The sequence below is a fragment of the Seriola aureovittata genome, chromosome 14 (assembly GCF_021018895.1).
Source record: "Seriola aureovittata isolate HTS-2021-v1 ecotype China chromosome 14, ASM2101889v1, whole genome shotgun sequence".
Classification (NCBI taxonomy): Eukaryota; Metazoa; Chordata; class Actinopteri; order Carangiformes; family Carangidae; genus Seriola; species Seriola aureovittata.
This window is the reverse complement of record NC_079377.1, coordinates 6,107,822-6,135,697: the sequence shown is the minus strand read 5'-3', so window position 1 is coordinate 6,135,697 and position 27,876 is coordinate 6,107,822. Positions and strand designations below refer to the sequence as shown.

Genomic DNA, 27,876 nt, shown 5'->3' with positions numbered 1-27,876 from the left:
ATTGATATCATGTGGGCAGTGGAGTTAGGGATTACGCTGACTGACAGGAAGCCCTTTGTACAGAAGGCTTTTCCACATCAGAGAAACCACAAAGTGTTTCACACCACATGTTCCAGTGTGATGTGTGTTGATGCTGGTCGCTTACGCATAATGTTTTAACTGTCCGACAGACAAAGGACAGCGCATGTCTAGGACAAAAAACAATGTTCTCAGAAAACGTAGAGGAAACTCTCAGGTGTAGTTGAAACTCTTAATGTTATAATCCAAGATTAAGTATAGATTTGATTTAAATTTGTAAAAGCAACAACTGGTTAAGCAGCAAGTATAGAAAATTACATACACATAAGACATTGTCAGCACACAGTGCCCAGGTGTGCCAGGTCTGATGATGAGCCCAGGTACTGACAACCCTTTACCACACCCACCTCTAATACCTGTAAAAGGAAGCAGCCACACAGGAAGCAACAGGTACACAGCTGGAGAGGGTTGTCACAACATGCAAACATGAACAAAGCAGTCACCACTGCAGGCCACGTGGTGGCCACCAAGTAGCAGCCACGTGTTGTATGTTAAAGAGCCACATCACACCAGTTCTGTGATTATGATGTCAAAACCCTATCTGGATTCATTTGTCCATTTTAAATAGTTTCCACAGAAAAGGGAGACGTTTTGTTCTGTCATTTGTAGGCTACCGCTTGCAATATGCCTGGCTCTTTGTTAGCCTAATGAACTCATTATTTCGATAAGCAGTCCCCTGATAGCAGATTTGATTTGATTCCACTTTTTCAAGTAGTTCTATTAAAAATTTCTGACAAGGATTTCCACTCATAACTCAGAGGACACTTTAATGTGTCTACTTTTAGCTATTTTTTTGGTGTTTTCTCTATTAATCCAGTCCTTGGAAGTGCAAAATTATACAAACAACAACAACAACACACTGTTCTAGGTTTGATTCCCTGGAACTGCAACATAATTGTGGGTGTGGTACAATTGTGGCCCTTAACCTCAACAGAGAACCAGAGAACAGGCTGTAATTTAGCATGGCCTCTTTTTTACTTATAAATTGTGCTTTCTTACGTAACTTGACATGATCATCTGACTTAATTGATCTTTGAGCTGATTCGTCTCTTTCCGCTCTGCTCACTCTGTTTTGCACGTTAAAGCTCTCGAGTTAATCCTGTATTACATGGATGTAGGTGCTGTTTCTGTGTCAGACACTAATCAACAGACAAACAGAATCAGCATCACAACAAATAGCTACACACATTTATTTAGCAGAATCAGTTCTGCTCCTCAGGGTGCTCATCAGTACATCTAAGAAGCTTGTAATGTATTCAGTGAGGAGCACAATAAACCCACCGGGGCTACAGAACAGACACATATTATTGAGATACACAAAGTAAATTCACAGGGGGAGAGATGCTATGATATATTTTAATAAGAAACTAGAGCAGAGGAGAAACCAATCAACACATCAAACAACGGCAACAACAGTATGTAGCAAGCCGGGGCAGACTGTGACCGGCAGCACAGTGATCAGAAGATTGTCTTCGTTGGATGTAACTGTTGATTTGTTTGATATGATTGGTCACGTTGCCTGTAAGCTGATACTTGTTCACCATGATGCACACTCCTGGACTTGTTATGAAGATGAAAGCACAACAAATTTTCAGTCCAGCCAATTGGAACCCAACACGTCTATTTCCAATGGTCTTGTTATATGAGATGTGAACAGATTCCTTTAGAGTCCTTCGGTGCTGTCATGTGGTTCAGCAACGGTGCACTGGTGTTAACATGTAGTTGAGAATAATGTCTGTTTTGAGTGTAAATGAAAACAAAAGACAGTTATGTTACATCATAGTGAGAGGTGTTTTCCAAAACATTTTTCCGTCATTCTTGTATCACTGAGGACAAATGAAATATTAAAAACACCTCTCACTATAATTCAATACACTTCAACAGCCATTTAAACTACAACCTTAGAAATAAATCAACTCCTCTATAAAACTGTTGCAGCAATAACAGAATGATAAACTTCATGAAGGGAGGACTTAGACTGAAATAGTTTGTAGGTTTGTAAAATCCTTGTCTCAGATTCAGAATCTGCAGTTTGCTATGCCCATTAATCCACATCAGTGAAAAACAATTAGGTCGGACAGTGCAAGCATACATCACGCACCAGCCAGTGCGATACTGGCTTGTGTGTACTGCTTTTTACAAGCTTTTTTCTGACACAGTGATGTCAGGACTCAGGAGATCACGCAGCACGCAGCATATATCCCTTGCACAACCATTTCAACAGTTCTGATGCACATCTCCACTTTACTTATGCACACCCTCACTTTACATACCTGTACAGCACACACTTGCACTTTAACTGCTCTCTTGCACTTCTGGTTAGATACTAACTGCATTTCGTTGTCTTAGTACGTGTACTCTGTGCAATGACAATAAAGTTGAATCTAATCTAATCTAATCTAATCTAAAGTTTCAGTCAGGAGCTGGACATTGTCTGATAAAATTAGTGGAGTTGTACTTTGCAAACTGGCATTTTCCTCACCCTGGTATAGATGCTCTTGTAATATAGTGATGACATTACTGGATGTTACCATAATCATATATATGTGCACTACAGACACAGGCTACAGGAAATTAAAGGAGTGAGGGTTGTGCCACACTAAAATTTGAATGTGCAGTCATGGTCCATGGTGACCTTAGACCCTTGATTATCTCCCCTGATGTCTCAGGATCAGCTGGTTCTTGGCATCAGTTGTGAGATAATTTGGAATTGATTTGCACATTAATCAGATGCCTCTGTTGGGAAAAGGTAGTGTTATTCCAATGATGCCAGGGCAGTGAGATAGTGGGATAGTCTAAAGTCACATGTAAGAGGTTAACCTAAATATTATAAAAGAAATAAAACTTTTAAGGGGAGTGCAAATCAACGTCACAAATGTGCACAAGATGAATCAGGGATGAACTGGGCGGCACTTATAAATTTTCACAGCATTTGAGCAGAAGCGTGGGCAATGACACTGCGCTTGGCTGAGCAGGAGCACCATAAGGTCCTTTCACTTGTTTTACAGGTGTAATCAAGTAAGATTTTTTCCTGCTAAAACACAGCCCCTCTCCTCAGTACAGGGGCCCACTTTGGGAAATTGGAAAAGGTGGAAATTATCCACAGGTCAATTTCTCCTGGAAACAGTTGCATGTTAGTTTCCAACGTCGGCATTAAAAACAAGCGGAATTTCCCTCCTGAGACCACTGACCGAACGACTCACAACAGGGGGCCATCTAACTGTGTCCTGCAGCGTCTTTCATTGAGAGCAACCAAGAGCCAGAATGGAGCTTCAGTTCGCCACAGAGCCCGTGGTTGCTGAGTTGAGCAAGTGTATTGAGTCTAAACATGATGATTGGTGCAAAGAAGAGACAGTTTCAAAGGAAGCTGAAGATTTGACCGAGTTGTCTTGTATGGCGAAGCTTACAGCACCGCACTGAGCGAGCTGGGTGAGGACACTGAGCGGGAGGGGCTTTTACGCACACCATTACGCGCAGCCAATGCCATGCAGTTCTTCACAAAGGGCTACCAGGAGACGACCCAAGGTGAGTGCGCAGAGGATTGACCTTTCTCATGACAAAATTCAGTAGCTTTAAGCATTTTGTGTCGTACTGCGATAAATGTAATTATACTTTTGTAAAAAAAAAAAAAAAAAAAAAAAGAGTTTAGGATTGTGTAAACACAACTTTACGCAAAGACTGGTCAGTATGTCCATAATTAAATGTAAGAAACATTATATACATAAAGTTTGTTGTCATTGCCTCAATAAATTTAATCAACATTTACTGCAAAACATTCAAAACTCAGAAGAAACTTCCACATTTGATTTGATTATTTTCTCCAGTAAAACAGAATATGTGAATATATGCATTTTCATCTGCACAGCTATCCTGAACGATGCCATCTTTAATGAAAGCCATGATGAGGTGGTGGTTGTCAAGGACATCGATTTTTTCTCTCTTTGTGAACATCATCTGGTGCCCTTCTTTGTGAGGTAATTCAATTACAGAGACATTCGGAATCCTGAAAGAATCATTCCCTTTTGTTGTCGTTTTTGCTCTTATTTCAGTTACGCTTTGTTGCATTGTGTCAGGCTCACATAGCGTACATCCCAAACAAGAAGGTGGTTGGTCTGAGTAAGCTCGCAAGGTAAGTGATAACCACAGGATCCCACGCACGCACACGCACACGCACACACACACACACACACACACACACACACACTAAAAATCAAAACAAAACAAAACCCCCATTTTATTCGCTTTGTTTTCTACTTTTCCAGAGATTTTCAGCAGGAGGCTTCAAGGTCAAATATGATTGACTTTACTCTTTTATTTTCATAATCTTTTCCTGTTTTTCCTCCTGTGTTAGATTAACTGTGCGTTTGTTTTCACTGTGTACTCCTCAGTTCAGGAGCGTCTAACCAAACAGATTTTCTGCTGGAGTGGCAGTGGTGATTGAAGCTGTGTGAGTTTTAACTCTTTGTCTAATCTTAACACATTCAAAATCACCAATTAAATTTGCGAAAATCCTACAGAACCTGTGGCTTTACTGTATTCTGATTGGGGAGGTAAACTTACAAAAAAATATTATTTTGGTTTTGTGGTTTTGTACCAAATTAATTAATTAATTGGATGTTGACAGTTTTGATTCAAACCTCTTGAACAACCTAAATGAGAATATATACATTAGAAAAGGTGATTATAGCCACTGAGGTGATATTTATGGCAAGTTGATCAAGTCATATTGTGACTGACCAGTGATTCTCTGTGCGTCCCGAGGGGTGAGAAAGCTCTACAAAGAAACAGAGAGACGACACATATCACAACGTTAGACATCTTTTCTTTTATATTATGAGAAGTGGAAATATATCGTCGGTTTTCTATGAAAATGTGGTGGGAAAATTTAGTCAGATGAATGGGAAACATTGTGTCGAATTTAAGCTTCTCTGCAGAGCCTCGTTTTTGTCCGAGACAATGCTCCGACCTTCTGAGGCTGGATTGTAAATGTTCCACTCGACTTATCCAAACATCTGAAGCACATTTTCAGCTCACTCTGCTTGCGCGCAACAGGCAGAGTGCACCTACCTATGCAGGCGCATATTACTCACTTGATAATGCGCACTTAAAATAACAGAGAAATACTGTGCCATATAGACTTCAGATCAGGTATTTCCACTGTTTCAAGATAGCTATGCGCCAAAAATACATCTGACCACACCTCATTGTAAGACACACACCCATGCGCGCTCAGATGGGCACAAATGTATTTGCTATTTAAACAACTGGACGACAAAATGACAACTGCGTCGGTCTGAATTTAGCTTTTCGCTGTGAGGTATAGGGCCCTTAGCGTGGAGACCTACAATCTCGAAGTCACCAACACTTGCAAAAATGTTACAATACAAAGTTCCTCAGTGTAAATCAACTAATAGTGTAAATTGTCTCTTTGAGTTTCAGTCACATGTGCATGACGATGAGAGGTGTGCAGAGGATAAATGCCAAGACTGTAACAAGTGTCCTACTGGGAACTTTCCGACAAGATCCCAAGACCCGGGAGGAGTTTTTCTCTCTGATACTGAGGAAATGAGAAGTTTTGATCTCAGCAGGCAGGTCTACAGAGGGACGTGTCCACTCCAACATGCAACACCCTTGGATCTCCCCCTGAGTCTACATCTGCCAGTTTTTCAGTGAAATGCTGTTTCATCTGTCTCCATTTGGGGATGGTTGCAATCTTACTTCAGCTGATACCTTTTGTGTAGATACCTATAGCTTTGGAAGACAGTTGGAATATCAGAAGGAATTTACCTTAAAAAATAATGGGAATATGGAGTGATGTTAAATAATGGCTAAATTGTACTTCAGGTGCATTTTGTGATGTTATTTTAGTTATTTTATTCTTATGTTATCTCATTGTATGCTGATGGGCAATATGAACCTATATATTGATATATGAAGCTATATGGTGCTATGTCTGATTAGGATGGATTATAATTTCAAAACATTTTTGAAACATCAGTGTGAGATATTTATTTGCTTGTACAAAAATTCACAGATCAATAAAAATGATACTTTTGGTGATTCTAACTTTCTTTTTTCTTTGTTGTCTGATCAGTCTTTGGAGGCTATAGGTGGCTGTGCATATACATGACACTTGCACAAGCATAAGATGCATCAAATGGCATTTTCTGATTAATTTCACCTGCATGTCTTTGGATTGTGGCAGTAAGGGAGAACATGCAGACTGCACAGTGAAAGGCTCCGGTCCAACATGGTCAGTCACAAACACAGGACCTTCTTGCTGTGAAGCCACTTTGATCATTAATGAGTCACTTCATGGAAGAGTTGAACAGCCCTTCCTACATGACACTTGATCTGGCTGCAATGGTGTGGCGTGAATCATCTTCGAGACAGTTCTGTATGTGAACATCCATTATGTTGGGTATTTTGTTACGACTGAGAAACTTTAACAAAAATAAGATGCACATGAAAACCATTCTTTAACATGCATCTAATTAACACATACATAAGAATAAGTAAAAAGTTTGGCAAATAATTTGGTGGTACTTAAATGACACAATTGCTTGCACTAATAAAAAGTATTGCCTTCAGAGACTAGCCGTGACATAACTTTCAGATCAATATCAGATTTGATGGTATTGCTCATCCCTAATGGAAGTTATATAACTGAAGATGTCTCAAATTTTATTTTTTTTTAGACATTTAGACAAAATCTATGATTCAGAGCGTAAGGTTTCAAAACCCAGAAATAGCCCTAAATATCCATGTAAGAGATGCCTCATTTCGTTTCTGGCTCTTAAAACCGCAAATCTATCTTCTTATGGATCAACACTTCAAATGAAACACAGGAAAAGTGTCAAATATGGGACCTTAAAGTGCCAACAAGTGGTGTTTACGCTCCACACTCCTTGCACTGACAGAGGTGGTATGAAAAGTAATTTGTAGAAATGGAAGAAACTTTAAAAGGTTGAAAATAAAAGGGAAACTTTCTGAACAAAGCATAAAGGATATCCAAATGAACATAGAGGATGTGTGTGTATTCATTCAAAAATGCATTAGAGTTTAATTCTGTTGACCTGCTTATCAAGTCAACCCAATGATGTCTGACCCATTATAAACATGAATGGCCATGGTTCCAGGAATAAACACTGCAAAATTTAATTTCACAAATGCGTTTCAGGGGACATCTGACGCTCTCCTAGTTAAACCCTCCGAGCCGACTTATTAACACAGTAAACACATTTATTGAGAAGAGAGAAGCATCAACGGGAGAATGCATTGGTGGCTGCGGCACTTAGGTCCTGGATCCTGAGGGTGGACCTTCACACAACGTAAGCAAGCAAAACTGTCCAAGAGAGAAGGCTGCTCACCCTGCAATCCGCTGCTCTGCTCGAAAAGACAGATACACAACAGGCTGGGACAGAGAGGAGGAGCACCATTTACATTAAAGCTTTTAATCATTCATCAGAACAGAAAACTAACAGAAGTCATTTAGCAAGAGTTGGCACCTTTGATTAATATCTTTAAAAAAAAGAAGTTAGAAAAAGCCAATAACAAATGCATAAAAACAAGAAGAGCTTATAGTTTAGATGTTTGGCTTGCAAGAAAAGTTCCATCCCAACCTTAGGTTATTACCTACAGGATGACAGACATGTAGGTCTGAAAACTTGGTTGCATAAAACTGTTTTAGGGGTTCACAGATATTTAAACTATTCTATAAATCCTGGTAAACTTCACATATTATCTTCATTTCTGTTCAAAAAGTTGCAGAATGTGACTCTATTACACAGATCAATGAATTCTTATTGGGTAACCTGTCTCTACAATGTTGGTACATGGGTGCTGGTCAAACTAATGTTATTTCCATACATTATATAAATCCCTTATGGCTGTCATGTGGGGATATAACATCATAATTTCAAGTTTGAATCAAAATGATTTAGATTGTTGCATGGCTATATCTGTAGAAAGTCACTGTAGCATCATGAGCTGTAACAAAGCAGCTAAAGACTAAGGTTTTAGGGGGCCAAGTGATATAGAGTGCTGCAGGGGTGGTGTATTTTTGTCTGGAAGTTAGCATCACCCCGGTTCACTCGACAAAACGCAAATGGGATTTTTACATGGGCTTGCGGATTACTGCAGAAAATAAGCTCGGAGATGAACAGAAATGAAAAGTTTAGGATACTTACACGTTTTGTTCAGCATGATAATCTTCTCGAATGAACACTTTTGAACACTTTTATGAATTTTGAAGCCTAAATACAATTGCCAGAAGTAAAAAGCTAATGCTAAACTATAAACGTACTACACAAAAGAAACTAAAAAAGCCTTTTCCTCTTGCAAAGTTAGTCATAGTTTGCAAAAGTGCGAGTATAAACACAAGGCTGTAAAGGTGGACTGGTGAATAGATCGGTTTTTGTGTTTGGCGTGATGATGTTTAACATCCCCAACAAACTGAAGTCTCAGACAATTGTTAGCAACCAGCCTTTTTCAAAACACGTAAAAGCTTAAGAGAAATCACGACTTACTGATATATTTTATGTCATAGAATTAAACGTGAAAATGTCTTGAGCTTGTGTTAACCACAGACCTTAATTAATTATAATTAATAATCTAACCAAACCCCTTCAAAAAAACCCATAGACTTTGGGACGAGGGAACCAGAAGTGCTAAAATGCTAAAAATAACATCCAGGTTTTAGGACTCATTTAGATTCATTTTTGTAAATGTACAGTATGAAAAAACATGTCAGACTTAATAGTATTCTGTTTAGAGTGAGTGGGATGTATCTGATTATGATATTGAACTTGCGTTATTTTCGTCATTTAGTTGCTAACATTTGCTTTGGCTAACATTATTGGCGAAACATTTTCTGTTAGATTGTGTTGTTTTTGTGCAGTTTAATTTGAAGTCTTCCCGGTTGATATCATTATTAAACAGCATTTTAATCAAGTGCCAGGTCAAATATCAACCATATGAGAGTGAACAGTAACGTGAGATTAGCTTTGTCAGTTGGTTCAGTTAGCTAATGCTACGCAACAGCTAAACCTGGCAACTACTGGGTGTTAATATTTAGTGACAACTTTGTGGTTCTGCCTATTTGAATTTAGTAGTGTAAATCTCCACTTATAAACTTACATTATAAATAGGTTAAATTTAAATTTACAAATGTCTGGTGCAACTGACTGCAAGTCCTTCTTGTTGGCTCTCAAAACTGTTTGGGTCAGTATTTTCCACGTTTCCTGAAAAGTTGACATTTGGGAGGCACAAGGTTTTCACCCAGTGCCTTTTAACAGATTTTTGGAGATGTGATGAACTATGACTGTTCATGGTAGGGGGGTGTGCTATGCTCATACTTGTGCCTGATAGACCACTGTGCATCTTCTGTGCTTCAATCAGCCATTTCTACATGAGGGACAGTGTGTAGAAGCAGAGGAATGTGCTTTATTTTGCTGGGAAATTAAGTGGCGCAGACTGTGCTTCATGTTGTGCATTATACAGTATCGGGTCACTGTAGCCACCTGATGTTGATGAAAGTGTGCATTTGATTCTTTGGACGTTGGATATGAATCAGAGTTTCATTTCTAAAATGAGATCTCTCTTCTTCTTCTTATTCTCTCTTCTGAACTTTCTTAAAGGTGATAAAAGGATAACACATTATTGCAAGATAACAAAAGATAAAACAAAAAAAGTTAAGCTATCGGTTGACAAAATAATATTTGCACAGCATGGATGATCTCTATTTTAGAGATACAGATTCATAAACTCCGGATAATATATATTTTAAAAATGGATAATAAACCTCTACAGTTTCTGATAAAGACCTCAGCCCCAGTTTTAACTTACAGTATGTTTTGGCATGCCATACTATAAAACAATGGGGTTTTCATAAGGCAAAAACACAAGACTCTCAAACTTTAAAATAATACAGTTCTAGGTCCAAAATCTGTCGTATTAACAACATTTCACTGTTGTTGATTTGTGTTATCCCCTACACAAAGCAAAGCCTCTTATATGGTTTAATCTGCAGGTCTTGACAAATAATTGGAGACAGACTTTGTGGGCTAATAGAGTTATAAATTGAAAAAAAAAACTGGGCCCATATGTCCAGAAAGATATCCTGGGCACCGTCACAGTGTCACTTAAATCAGTCTCTAATTATTTATCAATTGCATGTTTTCTTTCGCTCTTGATTTGGACATCTGATCTCATCTTGTCAAATTCACAAATCAATATTTAACTTTTAAAACCATAGAAATCATATGAACTCCTTAAATGTAGCATTTCCTTTAAATCTGAAATGTCATTTTGTGTTTTTCTTTTTTTTGTATGACAGCATACAACAATTTTGTACAGGAAAAATGATTAAAAATGGTTATAAAAGAAGGTAATTTTGAGGCAAAAAGTCTTTAAGAAGAAGAGACTGACTTGGGTTTTGTGCTCCTTTGGTAGTAAACTGCATCCTCAACCCCAGTGATGGACGGCACAGGGACAGGGACAGGAGAGAAAGTTATGGCCTTTCAAGAGCACTGCAGCTTAAAACTAGCTCTTGTTTTGTCCTTTTCACTCCTCTCTTTTGTCTCACTCTGCTGTCTGTGCATTTTACTTTTGTCCGTCTTTTGCCTTCAGTCCAGGTTTGGTATACGGTTGGTTGCTGAATGATCTCTGGGGTTTATGTATCACGTGATCAGACAGCAGTTGATGCAGCGAGGTCCCAGTCTTCTCTTTAGAGCTCCTTTCTTTCTCTTGGGAGCCAGGATGGCAATGATGGCCTCGTCGAACACCGTCTTCAGGCCCTTCTGGGTCAACGCTGAACATTCCACATAGCAACATGCACCGATCTGAGGAGAAAGAAAGGACAGACCATGAGTAAAAAAAAATCCAGTACAATGCAGTGGTCAACTAGCAACTTATTTAAGTCAAATAAATAGTTCAACATTTTGAGAAACACAGTTATTCTTGCGTGCTTGGTTAGAAGAGAAGATCTATACTTTTCTCACATTTGCACGGTACATATTATAACTATAGCCAGCAGCAGGCTAACTTAGCTTAGCATAAAGACTGGAAATAGGAACAGCAACTTAAGCCTGGCTAGGACCTCTAAAGCTCACTTATTAACATGATCGATCATGTTTGTTTGATCTGTACAAAAGTTAGAGCGTAGAAACAACAATTTGCTATTTAATGTGGTGAGGCAACAAACAGAAGAAGTTACTGGTCCCTGCCAAGAAATGGTGTGGCACAACAACGGCTTTTTTATATAGATTAAACAGACGAGATACAACGAGTTAATTGGTGAGCTTTTCACCTGCCAATGTACATTAGCCTACTCTATTTAGCATCCCAGCTTACTGCAGTTCTTTTGCTGTCCATTAACATTAAAAAAATGCCACTGTCCGAGCAGCCAAATTGACTTTACATTACGTACACACACACCTGCACACACACACACACACACACACACACACACACACATACACACATACACACACACACACCTGCACACACACACACACACACACACACACACACACACACACACCTGCACACACACACACACACACACACACACACACACACACACACACACACCCATACACACACACACACACACACACACACACACACACACACACACACATACACACACACATACACACACACACACACACATATATATATATATATATATAAATAAAAATATGTATATATACACACACACATATATATACATATAGTTTGTTCAAATCACATTATGGACTCCTCGCAACAAAGAGAGGTAGTGGCTCATCAGCAGCACGGCTAGCTTGTAAGGCAGAGTGTGTTCTGTAACCTAATGCTGTGATTGTATGTGGCTAGCAGTGTAATAATGTATCATTTGCTTTGGCTAGGGTTGATATTATGGAGTAACTTTAGCTGCTGATGGTGAGTGAAGACAGGAGGTGTTGTTTTTACAAGACCTATGTCATGTATGTTGTAACAGTATCTTATGTGTCTGCAGCCAATAAGGAATGATCTTATGTATGCTTTTTCTCCCTGTAAGACGTGCTCCTCATTACAGGAGCAAGGTCTGAATAAGCACCCTTCACACTTACTATTCTAAAGATATTTCCAAAATCCTCAAAGATGGTAGCTGGAAGTGGCACATATTGTTGCTCAGTTTGTATCAGACACACCAAAATTGAAATATATAAAATATTAGTTGGATTTATGTATATTTATCTTACTATTGTTTTATATTTTCATACTTAATTACATGTTAACGTGTTTCTTGTGTTGTGCTAAAGCAGCAAGGAGAAACATCATTTCCAGCTACATGAATCTAAAATGGAGGCACAACTTGGGAAATGCATTTGAAGGAATAGATTAACATTTTGGGGAATAAGCTTATTCACTTCTTGTTGCTTCTCTCAGTAAATATGAGTAACTGGTTAGTTTAGCTCAGCATAAAGACTGGAAACAGGGGGACTCGAGTTTTCCTTGGAACAGTCATCTCCTGGGCAAGAAATAGTGTGTCAGTCATTTCTAACTTTGTTTTTGGTATGGATTAAACAAATCAGATATACTGTGTTAATCAGTAAGCTTTAGAGTTGCTTGTTGGAGGTTGCAGGTCTGGCTTTGGACAAAGCCAGACCTGCTGTTTGCTCCTGTTTCCAGTGTATATGCTAAGCCAATCTAACTGGCTGCCAGCTCCAGTGCACATTTAGTGTACAGATATGAGAGTGGTATTGATCTTCTCAGCAAGAAAAAGTACATTTGCTAAAATATTTAAATGTTCCTTTAAAAATGTCTTTCATCCCACAGTGGATGTAGTTTTTAGATCCAGATTGTAAGAGGAGTGATGGGATTTTCATAAAAATGGATACTTGGCTCTGTGACTTGAATTCAGTGGTTACATTTTCAGGATTTCTAATCTTGACATGGATTTACATGGAAGACCGGTCAACCATGTCGACAAAAGATAACCAAGGTAAAAAATTACACATATTGAGTGATAGAAATAGCTTGAAATGATCTTCTATGGACCCTTGCGGCCTTAACCTTCATGAGTCCCATCTACATCATATTCTATGTTTCCAAGACTGCACGGACACCTGTTTTTGAATGAATCTAGACTGTAAGTTTTTAAAGATTGATTTTTATTCTCAGTTTCTGTCTGACAGGACCGATTAATTTGATATCTGCATGCTCCTGTCTCGAACTCCGCTGGACATCCCATAATGACCCATGATGTATTCCTGGATTCATTTCCAGGCAAAGAATGTACAGAGGTCTGATTGTAAGCGTTTCTCTGAAGAAATTACATTCCTACAGAGACATTCCTGGGTTCAGATCAACACACAGGAAACGAACTGGACCTGACACCTCAATTCTGCAACACTAAAAGTGAAAATAGAGGCTTTTGCCAGCTACATACTTCTTCACCTCCTCAGTCTTACATACAAACCTCCTTCGCCAGTTTCTGTCCTTGCTCAGTGGCTATAGGCTTCTCCTTCATGTCATTCAGTTTGGCAATGGTCTTGGGGTCATCACGAAGGTCAATCTGAAAGAAATAAGGGACTTCCTCTGAGCTAAGTCAAAATAACCATTACCATTATAACATGCATAATAATTAACCACCATATTTTTTTATTGACATGTCCGATTTTTAAACATAAAATCAGATATTCCAGCACTTTTCTGAGTCCATGCTTCTAAACATAGATATGAGTTGAGTCAAGGAGCTGAACTGAATAACTTACAGTGTCGTTTCATTTTGAAACAAAGCCATGTTGGCCCACACTTCCTGCTCTTATGCAAAGCGATTTCACAGCCAACCACAAGGTTCCTCACTCCTATTTTATTCATTGCAATGCTCAGCACAAACGCTTCATTCCCGTCTCTGCAATAACCAATTATGATGAACGCATCCACCTGCACAGTCTTGCAGGGAGCGAGCGTCATTAAGCCCTTTTCTTTATTGGCGTGATCTGTGTTAGCGTGGCTCACTGTTATCGAGCTCATGTGTACATAACAGCATCAACCAGAGCAGCAAGTGAGTTATGACAGGAACTGATAAAAGAGCAGTAAACATCAGCTGACACAAGATAAATCAGACACCCACTACATCCTCCTCATCACCGCTGGGCCTGGGCTGCACTGGCATTTGGTTGCCAGGGAACACAGACCAAAAATCACCCACAAGTCAGCTCACTGTTTTAAGGGGACCTACGGTATCTGCAGTTTTAACGCTTGAGAAATAAACTAATGCTTAGGATTAATGTCATCTCATAACATTTATATGAAGTTAGTGATGCATCTGTTGAAGATCACAAGACATTAGCCCAGCTTTAGCATCTTTGTATAAGATCATTTCTTGTTTAAAAAAATATGATTTTATGATACCTTCAAGTCAGTGAGAACTCCAGCAACAAGCCCTTTTAAAGCACTGTGAGTCAGATCAGCCTGAGGTCCCCCGCTAGCTTTATAGGTTTGATTTAATAAAATGACTCTTCCTTGCCGTGGCTCAAGTTCAGCGCTACAAGGCTAAATCTGTTTTTCTTTTTCTCTTTCTTTTTGTTTTTAATAATATACCTTGCTTAAAGCTACAATGATCAACATTTTTGAATAAACAATGGAAAAAGTTTTAAAAGGGACAGTAGTCATGTAGCCAGGAAATTACCACCCACCTCTTTAGTTCCCATCAGCTCTAAGGAGCGTTTTAGCAGCTTTCAGCTCATTGCTTTGGGTTTGCAGCCCACGCTTTACTGATTTGATTCAGTCTCACAGCTCTCATCAACCTCTCTTCCAGCAGCAGGCAGCTATTTTCAACTCTGATAAACAGAGTTTATAAAAAAACAATGTTAACAACTAGCTGAGTAGAGCATTTAGCAGCTTAAGAGACAGCTTTTTCCCTCAGGAGTTGGTGGAGACCAAAACTTAGCTAGAAGGACAGTGAATATTGGATTTATATTCTCCAGGTGACCAGAAACCCGACTCTAAATTAAAGCTAATGTTGCTCCATGTTTGCTGGACGTTTGAATAGGCAACTGTCCCAAAGTATAGCCAAAACACCAATCAATACAGGTAATTAAGTACTTACCAACATGGGTTTCAATAGCAGTACCAGTACCAATGCAAATTAATTAAATATTTTTTTTTATTGCAGACTACAATGCTAACATCAAAAATTGTGGTGGTGTGACAGTGTCCATCCTATGATAAACAATCCAATTGGGTACCACTTTAAAATAAGATATGACAGAAATAAAGAGGGAATGGTTTTTAGGCTACATGAAATTAGATGCTAAAAAACATTTTTCTAAAGTGGTCCATAACAAATGTGCAAGGCTGAGATATTAGAGGAGAGAATATTACAATAGAGAATGATCCCGGACAGTGACCTTCATAAAGACCCTGAAGCAGCGAGAGGAGTTTTCAAACAACTGCTGAAATGTAAAAAATGCTGTGACGAAATGTGGCAATAAAAACACTAAAATCTAAGAAAACTAATCAGTATATTTGGCAAGCCATGATGATGATGATAATATGGTGAACAGAACATTGGTTTTGCACACTTTTTAATCAAATGAATTTCAGTATCAGTCAGTATCAGTCTGAATGCCACAAATTAAATCACTCGTACGATTGGTTCTTGAATGGGGCCCACTAACTTGTGATGTTGCCAGGCAGATTTTTAGATCACCACCCCGGGTGTGGGAGAGTTGGAAAGCCATTTTATTTATGTTTACAGTCTCCTTGGCCTCTTTCACATTTCTGTTGCCTCCTTAAATCAGCAGTGGCACTTGGCGCCTTCAGATTTGACAGTTCTACCCTCCTCTATGTCCTCTCTCTTAAATAACCCGCGATTGATGAGTCTTGGACCTGTTCCCTGTAAGGAGTATATGCTCCAGAAATCATATTTAGGTCCAGTCTGTCTCCACTTTTCCTGCCAATGTCATTTTGTACTTCAGGTTGTACAAGCAGCTGGTGCAGTTCGATGTGCAGTTCCATTGATGTGTTTCTGGGATGTTTGAGCTCAGTGGTGACTCACCATCAGGTCTGCACCTGATTATTATTTTCATTATCAATTAATCTGTGGAAAGTTTTCTTCATCAATCAATTAATCAATTCATTATTTTGTCTATACAATGTCAGAAAATAGTGAAAAATGCTCATTATATTTTGCCAGAGCTCAAGGTGACATTTTCAAATGCTTTGTTTTGTCTAACTTCAGTTTACAATGACATCAAAAGCTGGTGCCAGTAAATCTTTTGGCCATTTTTGCTTTAAAAAGTATCAAAACAATTATCAAAAGAGTAAATTTTTTGTTACGTTTTCACGTTTTATTCTACAACATAAAATATGTCAGTAAGTACCCCAGTCCTGATTTCTTTACGTTTTTATGACTGTTAAAAAAGGCAGATTGCTAACAAGTGACATCTTATCCACAGATGTGTGATCTACTCACCAGTCTGCGCTGATAGCTGCGTTGTGTTTTTGTGCTTTTGCAAAGGAAAGACACTAACTTCTGGGTTCGCCTACAAAAATGTATCATCCCTGCAGCACTCTATTGCAAAATGCCAGCAGAAGGTAATTAAGATTCATATCCTATCAATATATTAGAAATGACAAGGATAGGTTCAGGTAAAAATGTAAACATTAGTGTATCCTAGATTATCCAGGCATGCATACAAACAAAATAACACATGTGAGCATCAATTTAAAACTGAGCATGACGACCTGTGCTGTTAACAGTGTGTCAGGGACTCACCTGGGTGCCAATGAGCAGGTAGGGGACACTGGGTGCATACTCCTGCAGCTCGGGCACCCATTCTTCTCGCACATTCTGGAAACTGGCAGGGTTGACCACAGAGAAGCAGATGAGGAAGACATCGGTCATCGGGTAGGACAAAGGCCTCAGGCGGTCATAGTCCTCCTGGAAGAGAACAGGACGCTAATGGTTAACAGTGACAGTTGGGTTCAGGAGAGGATTAGAGGTCAAGACGAAGGGGGACAAAGGAAGAAAAAAAATTAGGAGACAACTCATTTCCATTTCCTAACATCTGAGAAATTATTATTCATGAATTATTAATGTGTGTGTTGAAAAAAAAGAGCTCCAAACGCAGACAGACTGTTCAGACTGTTACTCCTCAGAGGAGCCAGGAGGGCTGACTTTACACTGCGCTGTCTTTGGCTGTTTCATACAAATGATGTGGACTAGACAATAATGTTATGCATAAAAAACTGCACTTGGAATTGAAGGGACAAGAATGTGATGAAGATGACCTTCACTCTCCTGCCCTGACAAAGACAATTAGGGATTATTTTACATTTGCAGTCCTTCAAGGCGAGCGGAGCACAAGGCATCGCCACAAGACAGTGAAAACCTGACACGCTGCCATCTCTGATATTTGTGTTTTGTAAATGGCCAATTCACAGATGCAAGACTGTTCTTTGTGCGCCAGATCAAGTGCTGCCTTGTCCTCACCAAAGATAAACCCTTTTGACAGAGTCTCTGACTTGCACACATATGAATATTCATGGCCCATCTCACTTCTTCTTCTCACGGTTTTCTGCTGCTGCTAGCTTGAAGACACAGCCAGTCAATGGATGTCCAGTAATCAGATATGACTCAACCAGACCAACTGGGACCAAGTGAATCAATCTCACTCTCGTGTCTTGGAAATGTACTGTCCACATGCCTGAAATCAAAGCAAAGTGAATACAACATCCCACTGTGCCAGACATAGTTGCAATGGGACAGCCGAGCGCTGGCACGACAGACCTTCACTCTGATGCCTTCAGCGTGTCCCATTCTCTGCCAAACACACACCACGGTCCAATACCATCACACTGCTACAACCCCAGAGACAAGGCTTTCTCACACTAATGGATTAAGGGAAATTGTTATGCAAATGACAGGATGGATTCTCCAAACGGCAGTAGATCAGCCAAGCAAGGGTGTAACCTTTTGTTGCCACTGTAATGAATTTAAGATGTAGTGACTTTATGTGAGATCGGTGTAGACGATGAAAACAGGGCACAAATCTTCACGCCTGTGCTCGTATCGTAGATGACTCAACTACGCCTCAGTGGAGTGGGTCAAGTGGATGTAATTCAAAAATTTATGAGGTGTTCATCCTCTTACTTCCAAATGAGTACAGTGTTTTAGAGCGTTCACAGACATGGCTCATGTAGGAAATCATTCTTAGAGGGTGTTTTTTCTTCTTAGACTGCCAGAGGGTCTGGGATTGACTCTCCTGTAACTGACAGCTTACCTGACACTCAATTTCCTGATGCGATGAGTCAATCATGACTGCAAACCATCTGCTGCTTCAGAGAAGCTGAGACAAATGATGAGGATTTGCAAATACCACGTTACACACGTCTGATTTTTACTTGCGTAGTTTGAAGTGAGCTGAAGCACCAGCATGAATGAAATGATCTGACTCTAACTTTGCCATAATATACCATGGTAACCATCCCTGTAAGGTTCAGTTTGCTTGTCACCAGGACACAGACTGTTCAGCCTGTGGAGACAGTTGTATAATGTATGTGTCTTTCCAGCCCCAGTGCTGTCATCAGGGTGATCTTGGATTTGATCTAAACTTTACAAACTGGAGGCATGAGGTTTGGAAGTAATGGCTATTTTGGGAGCATCTAATTAAAAACACAACTTAGTTGCATTATGGGAATTGTAGGATCCAGGGTTTCAGGAGCCTGACCCATGCTAAGGGATGAAGTCAAGATATTTCAGCCTCTGCTACAATGACTTGGACTATTTAAAAAAAGTGAGTGAGTGGCCCAGCCTTATGGAAGTCTAACACTGGACAGAATGAGTAGCTTTTTATTATGTCTCAGGGAGAAGGTCATTGTGGGCAATGTTAAAAATAAATAAGCAGGACTGACACAGCAGTATTGGAATTTTTACATCATGATGTTTGGCATCAATATGATGAAGAGCCCTGACTGGTCAGGTGTTTTATTCACTGGATTAGCCAAAACACAGACACTCCTCTCTGGTTATGTTATCCATTAACAAATACTAATTTGAATTAACTAGATTTTCCTGAATATGTATCATGATACATTGCAATGTAAAATTATATATACTATGGTTACCCGCAGCACTTTATAGTTGAGGCTCCACGTCTCATCTGAGTTAAAGAGCGCCTCTGACTACATCAAAGAAAATATTACATTCATATGAAATATATTATTCGGTTTATGAAGCTTCAGTGAGGAAAGCAAGCAGTCATGTTACATCACACAGCAAAAGCTGCAGATTGTCATCTAGTAACTACATTGATAGCAAGATAAAAATGCATCAGGATCTGTTTCATTCAGCTCAGCGGGCGACTGTTTGATTTTATGTTTGGTTCACAGTAATGAACTAGTAGAGACCAAGTTACTATGGGATCACACCCGCTGTGACACCCGTTAATATGCTGACGATCTGACCCATAAGTACTCAATAGTCATAACTATATTATTACATAACTACTCATGGGTCAGACCACAACATAACTCAGCCGTCACTGTGATCTCAACTACTAAAGTTTTGTGACTTTAATTTGCAGGTTGAGACACGGTGGCAAACATCTGGCCACAAACAGACAGACATAAACAACTACCAAAGTCCTCAAAACCACCGCTACCACTGCTACAGCAGGTGTCTCCAGGGCCACATTTTTCCATGACATGCACATAAACACACACACACACACACACACACACAGACGGTGAAAACAATACCAGCCACGCTGTCAAGGTAGTAAATTAGAGCGGGGTATCAAGGAAAAAAAACCTGAGTTCTTACAAGTTGGGAAAAGTAGAGACAAATAGCCCCATATACTGTGAGAGTGGATTTTATTAACTTTACCCACCTTAAATATTTCTTTTGAAATAAATGCAATACAGCAACAAAAGTTTTTCCACTCAAAGATTTGCGACACTGACAGTCAGTTAGCAAATTTACATTTGCTCAGCATAACATCGTATTAGCAAACATATAACCTTATCAGATATTAATGTCCCTTTATATCAGCACATACCACAAGCATATACGCCTTCACATACACCATGTGCTTTCCTCTGACCCCATATACACACGATATCTGTCACACGGGATCAAGCACACTGTGTGTTCATGTGTCTCCGTGTGTTCGTGACCTTTGCTTGCACAAGTGAATCTTCTGATCCCCCGGCGAGCCACACACATAAAGGAACACAGTGTAAGCCACTCAGCAGTTTACTGTAAACAGGCCTGGAGCTTCTCTGAGACCATGCTGGCCTCTCACACTGTTTCCTCAGTGCACCCCCTGACACATTACCAAAGACAGTGTCCCGCTCCCCTAACTCAGTGTGGATACAGTGAGGCACAGACTGAGTGCATCCTCCAGTGCTCAGTCTATGGTTTAATTAGGACTCCAGAAATGTTTACACTCATGCTGCTGTTAGAGAGCTTTGGATGAACGTTTCCACCAGAGGTCTGTCACTCTGCAACAGTGTTATTAGCTGCAGTTCAACAGTTTATGTGTACATCGCAGACACATTGCATAACAGTCTTTCCGAGGTAGTCAGGAGTGTCTGGTAAACATTATGATCGCCTGAACATGGACAAAAAGGGAGTGAGAAGGCGTTAGTGTGTGCATGATGAAATCTTACCGCTAAGCCCTCTCCATACATGTCCATACATTCCCACCAGTGTCTTCATTTGGCCACTGTGTGAGCTCTGCTGTGTGACTGTGCTCTGTTGACTCAGTGACATATGAGTGCTATGATATCAGTGAGTCATTCCCTCCTTCGTCACCCACCCACCCCACTCCCCACCCCCTTCCAGCCGCTCTCTCTTTCTTCCATCTTTCTCCTTTGCTACTCCTATCTCCTCCTCAGGGCTCTATCAACTGGCTATGTCAACAGAGTCAGAGCCGCCTGCTCTAACATGGCCGCCGGGTGGGAACGAGAGCCCAGAAATAGACGCTTGTGTTTGCAAAGTTCTGTCTCTGATCTGGAATCTGCACATTTTGCAGAAGTGGGTTAACCTGGGGAATAACAAAACAAAAAAAGATTTATGTTTGTTGCTATTTTACTGACTGTTTAATGGTGATTAACGATTATTAATCTTAGCTCGAGCACTGATACACTCAGTCAATTAAAAATCTGACAGCTTAATGTTGCCTTTAAGGGGCAGTGACATATATACTACATGGTAGAACATAAATGGAGACCTTCACTAGAAGCAGTTTAAGTATCTAATATCATATACTTCTACTTTTAACACTGGCTCAACTCTTTATCTCAGAATGTTCCAGTATTAAAATACACTGCTCGAGGTGGTGGAGATGATCCAGGACATTTCAAAAGAGTGTGATGCTGAAGTTATTGTTGCTTGATCTTAACCTGTCCAGACATATTTAAAGGAGATTAGTTAGGGAGGTTAGTTTACTCACCATGATAAGCGCTACTCAGCTTGTGAAAACAGCTGTATAATGTCTTCTGTGACTCTGGATGAGCTTTGTCAAGTCCCTGATGATGTCATTAGGGCTTATCTCAGCTTCAGCCTGGAGACTACAAGTCATTAAAGGATAAGGCTGGGAATGTGCTATGTTTTTCTTATGACAAGACCAAAAACAACAACAATTAATTGATCCTACTGGCAAGTGTAGTATCTGTGGCTAAAGCCTGACGTATCTTATTCCCTCTGTGCCACAGAGCTCCACTGTTGTCCAAAAACACAAGTATCACCATGACATTATTATGAACAGGCACACTGCAGTTTATTCTGACTCAGTCCTACACTGTCCAGCTGATGTAAACACTCACTACATCACCAAATGTGTATTAACCCGCCGCCGAAAGTAGGTTCCCAACAAATGCTGTAATTACTCCTGTTTGAGTGAGATTAGTTGAAAATTACAGTGCCCAGCTTTTTTATGAATATGTATTACTTAGCCTTTAAAAAAAAATGAAACTATGTATTTGTAATCCACCTTTTTAATATTTAAAAATGTTGATACCCTTTTGTTTTTGTACAGATTAAACAAACAAGATATAGCATGTTGATCAGTGAGCTTTAGAGGGGCCGGCAGTAGGATTTTGTAACTGTTGTCCACGGCGAGGCTAGCTGTGTACAACAGTACAACTGTACCTCCGGCCTGTGTGCTAAGCTAACTGGCCGCAGGCTGTAGTCTTATGTTTACAGTTAAACAACCCCCAGCAGCTAAGTCTAGTTCCCATAATGTGAAACGATTCTGTTCATTCAGCATATTTTATTTTGAGATATGAACCATGTAAGCATAGTATAACTTACTGTAAATAAGGTAGGTATTTATAATTCATACGTTTATATTGGGTTCTTGGTCAAGTTAAGTGCCACAAAGTGAGGCTGGAGCCTGTGGCCCGGCTGAGCGTTTGGCTGCTTTGCTTTGGGCTATCTGAAACTGTGATTGGCATTTTTCACGATCCTTACACTTGTTTTAGTTAAAATGACAAATCAGTTTATTGTAACCCTCATTAATTAATCACAATCCTTCCTCACAGCACGGAAAGGGTTCTCTCCATTCAAGAGAACTGTGGGTACAATGGCTTCTCTGAAGTCTAAAATCTCCAGTTGAGAGTGTGAGATGAGGCATGTCTATAAGATTCTTGTTTCTCTGTGTCTAAGCAGCTGAGTGGTGACAGGCTCCCAGCTGGGAAAAACCGTTTCCAGTCCCCACCCTCCAAGCCTCACCCCCCAATCTCCACCTGCCACCCTGTCATCCCCCACTGGGACGTCTGAGGGTCACTGGGCCACTTTGGGTTGCTGAGTCACAGAAAGAGGTGATCAGACTGTACCAAACAGTGAGGAGGGAGGGGGTAATGGGTGAACTGAAGTGGTAAAAGTGATTACAGGATGTGCAGTTGACTATGAGAGCATTTGAAGGGCTGATCAAATGAGGAACAGTCCAACAACAAAGTGGGGGTTAATAGGGCAGGAGGACACGGATCCCACAGGGTCTAAACTCAGGAGTTCCTCTCCCTAAAGCGTTTCCATGGGTACCACACCACTTAGCATCCACTTCCTGTTTCCTCCTGCTCCTCCTCGGGCGGCGATGCTAGATTTTCTTGAGTGCAGCGGGAGCAGCAGCAGGAGAATGAATGAATAAGTAAAGACTTTCCCCTCTGTTCCCTCATCACATTCAGCAAAACAGACTTTGCAGACCTTCCATATGGAATAATTCAATAGGCACGCGCCTGGGGGAGCGACGTGGCAGCGCGCAGACAAAAGCAGGAGGGGAAGCGGTATCAACAGCAGACAAAGCACAGTGGCACTCAGCTCAGTGCCGAGTCGTGATTATGTGGCCTGACATGTAACACCGATGTGACAGCATGGAGCCACGTCTGATGAGGGCACGACGGCGGCATGTATCTGTAATGCTGCTGATACCCTTGTGGAACAGCAAAGCACTGTGGGAGCTCCAGCCATGCAAGGAATATAAATATTACAGGGAGCATGAAGAAACCAATTGAACATGTGTAGGACAGGCCAGAGGTGGATGATGATGTAGTGAGAGGTTTAAATTAAGGAGAGAGAAAGAGAAGGAAAGGAAAATGAAACTAAGAGACCGTATTTATCCAATTTCTGAGCAATTCCACCCCCACCCCCCCTTCCTCCTCCTCCTCCTTCCTCACTCTATTTGCCTCCCCCCATCTGTCTCTCTCTCTTCCTCTTTCTGTCTTCCTCTCACTTTCTCTCTCCCCCTCTCTCTTTGGGGCGCCGGGTCTTTGATCAGATGCTGAAGCTATAAACATTACCAGCTGGCCTTGTGCTCCACATAAAGAGGTCAGCCGAGTTGGGGGGGGGGGGGGGGCTGCATTTTCAAGAGCAGTAACTCTAGCCTTGGCGGCCAGCAGCACCCACAGTAGACATCTGGGAGAACTTCTCCATTTCAGAGACACTCTGAATCAGCTAAAAACAAACCCTCCTCTGACAGACACACACACACACACACACACACACACACACGCACACACCCTATCAAACACGCCAGAATAGACAATAAGGTTGTGTTCCTCTTTTTACAAGCGAGTAGTAACACTTTTGCCATCTGCTTTCTTGAGGGAAAAAATATAACACAGCCACAGGTAGCTGTTTGGGTGGGAAGGAGGAGGGAGGGCGGTTGTGATTTGCTATTCATGGACTTGTGCATTTAGCATTCATGAATGAACAGATGAGCGAAAAGGCTGAATATTCCCCGGTTGACCTTTCTGTGCTCAGTTTTTTAGAGCGGCTCACGTTTCAGATTGTGACTCATTCTGATTTCACACAGTTAAATCCAGTCCTGTGGAAAGTGTTTACTATTCAACATTTGACATTCAGTTTTAGGTTGCTGCATAGACAGGTTAGAGGTGCAGAACGGGTCTTGCAGTCTCCAAACTTGCAGAGTCCAAACTTAAAGGTGCTATGTGGAGTTTTCTTGTAAACAAAGTCATCTTTACATTCTGTGTTTCTCACCCAAACACATGGTGTGTATCCTTGAAGGCAAAAAAACTGGAGCTGCACAATGTTCACATCCGGCTGTCTTCCACCTTCTACAGCTCGTTTGTTGGTAAGTAGCTATGTATTTTTGCATGTTACAAATGTCAATCAACAAAATAGTATCTATCTGGCGTATTTGTGCATGCGCACAAAACAAACCAACTGCTCCATAGCACTACTACTGGCCCAAAAACTCCACAGGGTCCCTTTAAACTTAATACTGGAACATTCAAGACATGTGCATATTAACAATTAAAGTGTATGTCCAATATAGGGATGCTTTTCATTATCAATTAATCTGCTAATTTTTTTCTCACATGATCAATTTTTTGTCTCTAAAATGTCAGAAAAGACACATGTTAGTGTATCTAAATTGTTTGATTTGTGCAACCAAAAGTCTCAATCCCAAAGATATTCAGTTAACTATCATATACGGCCAAGAAAACCGCAAACATTCCCACCTGATGCCTGAACTATGTCCATTTATGTCATTTTTGTTTAAAGAATGACATCTATAATCAATCAACTATCAAAATTGTGTCAATTGGTTATTTGACTTATCATTTCAACTCTTGTCTTAACTGTCTGATTTATCATTCAGACCAAATACAAATGTTTTCCCTAAAACTTTAGTGTGGAAGTTCAGGTGGCAAATGATGAAATTACTCTTTCCCATGTCCTGATGCTGTCACCCTCAGTGAGGTGTGTCTGTCATGTATGTCCATATGATTACCTCTGTGTGTCTGTGTGTGTGTGTGTGTGTGTGTGTGTGTGTGTGTGTGTGTGTGTGTGTGTGTGTGTGTGTGTGTGTGTTTGTAGGGCAGTGCATTTTCAGTTCAGTTTTAACTCTTGCCCTCTGAATGGCACATTGTAAAGAAAAAGCCCAGGCATTAGGCAACCCTATTAACAAACCTGTGACATCACTACTGGACATAGGAGCCCTGTTCTCCACATAATAGAACTATTGAAACCCCTTCACTGCCATCACTGTCCATGGCACACCAGACTCTGGCAGTAAACCCATGTGCGAAAACCATCACCTGTTGCAGCTTAGTGTCTGGCCTGAATATGAAGCCTGTGGGCGTGTTGGAGGCACTGTTGGATAGTTATTGGTCCCAGGAGCACGTTGGAAGACCGAGATAGAGATACAGTGAGAGACGGGGAGAGTGAGACCGTATGTATGTATGTGTGTGTGTGTGTGTGTGTGTGTGTGTGTGTGTGTGTGTGTGTCTGTGTGTGTGTGTCCTTGACATGCTTGGCACTTGGCCAGAGTAAAAAATAAACTGTACCTGACCAGCTGTGTCATACAGTCCCAGCAAGTACTGTTTTCCACCGACGTTGACACTCACTGCAAGAAAAATGACAAAGAGCAGTTGAGAGAAGGAAGAAGAAAAAGAGGAGGGGAGGTGGTGGTGGTGGTGGGGGAGGTGGTGGTGGGGGTGTAAAAGGGGAAGGAAGGGGGGGGCTCTGGGTCCCCCAACCCCTCTCTGCTATGAAGAAGGCAAACAAGTGGTTTTGATTATAGCAACAGATGCAAGCCAATGCAGTCGGAGAAAGAGAGGCAGAGGAAACAGGCAATGTTTATCATAATGTTTAATCTTCCCTCTTATTACAATTTACCATCAACAATCATGTCTTATTAGGATTTATTCCCATAAATCTTTATAAAACATAGAACAGCCGCAGTTCAGCATGTCACGACGTTATTATTAGACGCTCAAAATAGAAGAATTGTGTTCATACCTGCATAATGATCAAAGACTGTGGGTACATACTCCTCTGGAAAGGCGTCATTGGCATAGCTCATCAGAAGACACGTTTTTCCCACTGCACCGTCTCCGACCACGACGCATTTTAACATGATAGTGCCGGTTCCGTTAGCCATGATCCCGACCTTACCATCATCATCATCGGCCCCAGACGCCCTGTTGTCCCGACCTTCTCCTCCTGCTGCTCCTGCTGCTCCTGCTGCTCCTGCTGCTCCTGCTGCTGGTGCTGCTGCTGGGCGGTGATCCCCGCGCGGCGGGCATCACCAGCGTCGGAGGCGGACTCCGCGGCGCACGGAGTCGGACTCGAACTGCATCTTTCTCCCCTCCTCCCCACCACCGGTTAAGGTACTCCCAAATTTAGCCGTGAAGGAGTTCCCTTCTCACGGCTGACAAAATGAGCAGGACCCCTCGGTCCTCAGAGGTCTCAATACGGTTTCCTAAACAAGTAACAACCGGTGAGTACCACCGCTGCCACTCTGCGCTGCCGGTCTGCCGTGTCTGCTCCCCGGTGTACCCCACGCCTGTGCTCTAGCTCCCTGGCGCACTGTGCTGCTGGTGGACAAGGTGGGTGCGCTTGTAGGAGAGGCGGGGCTTGGATTTGAAACCAAGGGGCTCTGGATAAAGTACACTCCGCCTGGTGGGGACGTGTGGACCAAGGACTGTAAGAAATACCATCATAAATATTAGGAAGGTATTAGACATACATAGGAATTCTGTTAGTCCCTCTATAAACTTAAGGAATATTAGGGCCAGAGGAAGAAAAACAATATCCTGAAGTATAAGATAATAAATTTGCCAGGACTACCACACACACCACAGGGCTCAGTGGCACCATTAGCCTATAGTTTACTGATAACCTAAAGATACAATACGTTCACATACCTAGGAATATCCTTGGAACATTATAAGGGTGTCACATTGAAAACATGGCCCAGGAACATTATGATAAGCCCACTGTGAGTCTCATCCACTCCCCAGGTAAAGACAATAAGCCTGCTGATATGATATTGATTTCACTTTGGCTAGACATGCATCTGTCATAAAGTCTAAGCCTAAAATACAAGAATATGTGCCACCTGTTTATTTAGATACCAAAATGTTGTAACTGAAGTCTAACTCCAAGTCATAAACTTTTAGCTTCTAAATTTAGGGAAGTCTCTGTCTGCTTTTCACATGACTTTGTGGTTGAGGAGATGAACAGATGATCTATCCTTACTGTGCTAATGTGTAGCCCATCTACGTGTGTGTGTGTGTGTGTGTGTGTGTGTGTGTGTGTGTGTGCATGTGGGTGTGTAGGATGGATGGGATATGTGAGATGGGAGTGGGGAGCTGCAGATGGAGACGCCACAGGAGGAGGTATGTGTTTATGAAAGGAGGGGAGGTACAGAGATGTGACCTCTGTGGAGCAGTTGGCCAGGTGTGGGCTGTCTCCTTGAATTAGCGCACTCATAACCATCTTAATAAACCATGTCTCTCTACAAATGGAAAAGGAAAGAGCTTGCGCCTGCACACGTGGCTATGTTTTTT

At 41.0% G+C, this 27,876-nt stretch overlaps 1 protein-coding gene and 1 long non-coding RNA gene across 6 annotated transcripts; one reads left to right on the top strand and one right to left on the bottom strand.

The window, feature by feature from the left end:
• The first annotated feature begins 1,371 nt into the window (after window positions 1-1,371).
• On the top strand, window positions 1,372-7,153 carry LOC130181161 (uncharacterized). Of its 5 annotated transcripts, XR_008829533.1 has the most exons (6): window positions 1,372-3,603; window positions 3,944-4,052; window positions 4,152-4,207; window positions 4,341-4,364; window positions 4,467-4,525; window positions 5,512-7,153. It is a non-coding gene; the product is annotated as an uncharacterized LOC130181161 (long non-coding RNA). The 5 variants fall into 5 exon arrangements; XR_008829531.1 differs by having other exon boundaries at window positions 3,944-4,207; window positions 5,518-7,153; XR_008829530.1 differs by having other exon boundaries at window positions 3,944-4,207.
• Window positions 7,154-7,511: 358 nt separating this feature from the next.
• Window positions 7,512-26,895, bottom strand: rhoq (ras homolog family member Q). Its single transcript, XM_056395007.1, has 5 exons — window positions 26,324-26,895; window positions 25,870-25,928; window positions 16,832-16,996; window positions 13,526-13,621; window positions 7,512-10,919 (listed from the first exon to the last, which is right to left on the bottom strand). The coding sequence occupies exons 1-5, from the start codon at window positions 26,463-26,465 to the stop codon at window positions 10,758-10,760; spliced, it is 624 nt and encodes a 207-aa protein (XP_056250982.1). The 5' UTR covers window positions 26,466-26,895; the 3' UTR covers window positions 7,512-10,757.
• Window positions 26,896-27,876: the final 981 nt, after the last annotated feature.

What these genes read in the sequence shown, in the direction of transcription:
- rhoq (XM_056395007.1), bottom strand. Translation starts at nt 26,465, where the DNA reads ATGGCTAACGGAACCGGCACTATCATGTTAAAATGCGTCGTGGTCGGA. An exon ending in ACCTGCTCATTGGCACCCAG is followed by an intron (nt 13,622 to 16,831) that starts GTGAGTCCCTGA and finishes TATTTCTTTCAG; the next exon opens with ATTGACCTTCGTGATGACCC. An exon ending in GACAGAAACTGGCGAAGGAG is followed by an intron (nt 10,920 to 13,525) that starts GTTTGTATGTAA and finishes CTTTCTCCTCAG; the next exon opens with ATCGGTGCATGTTGCTATGT.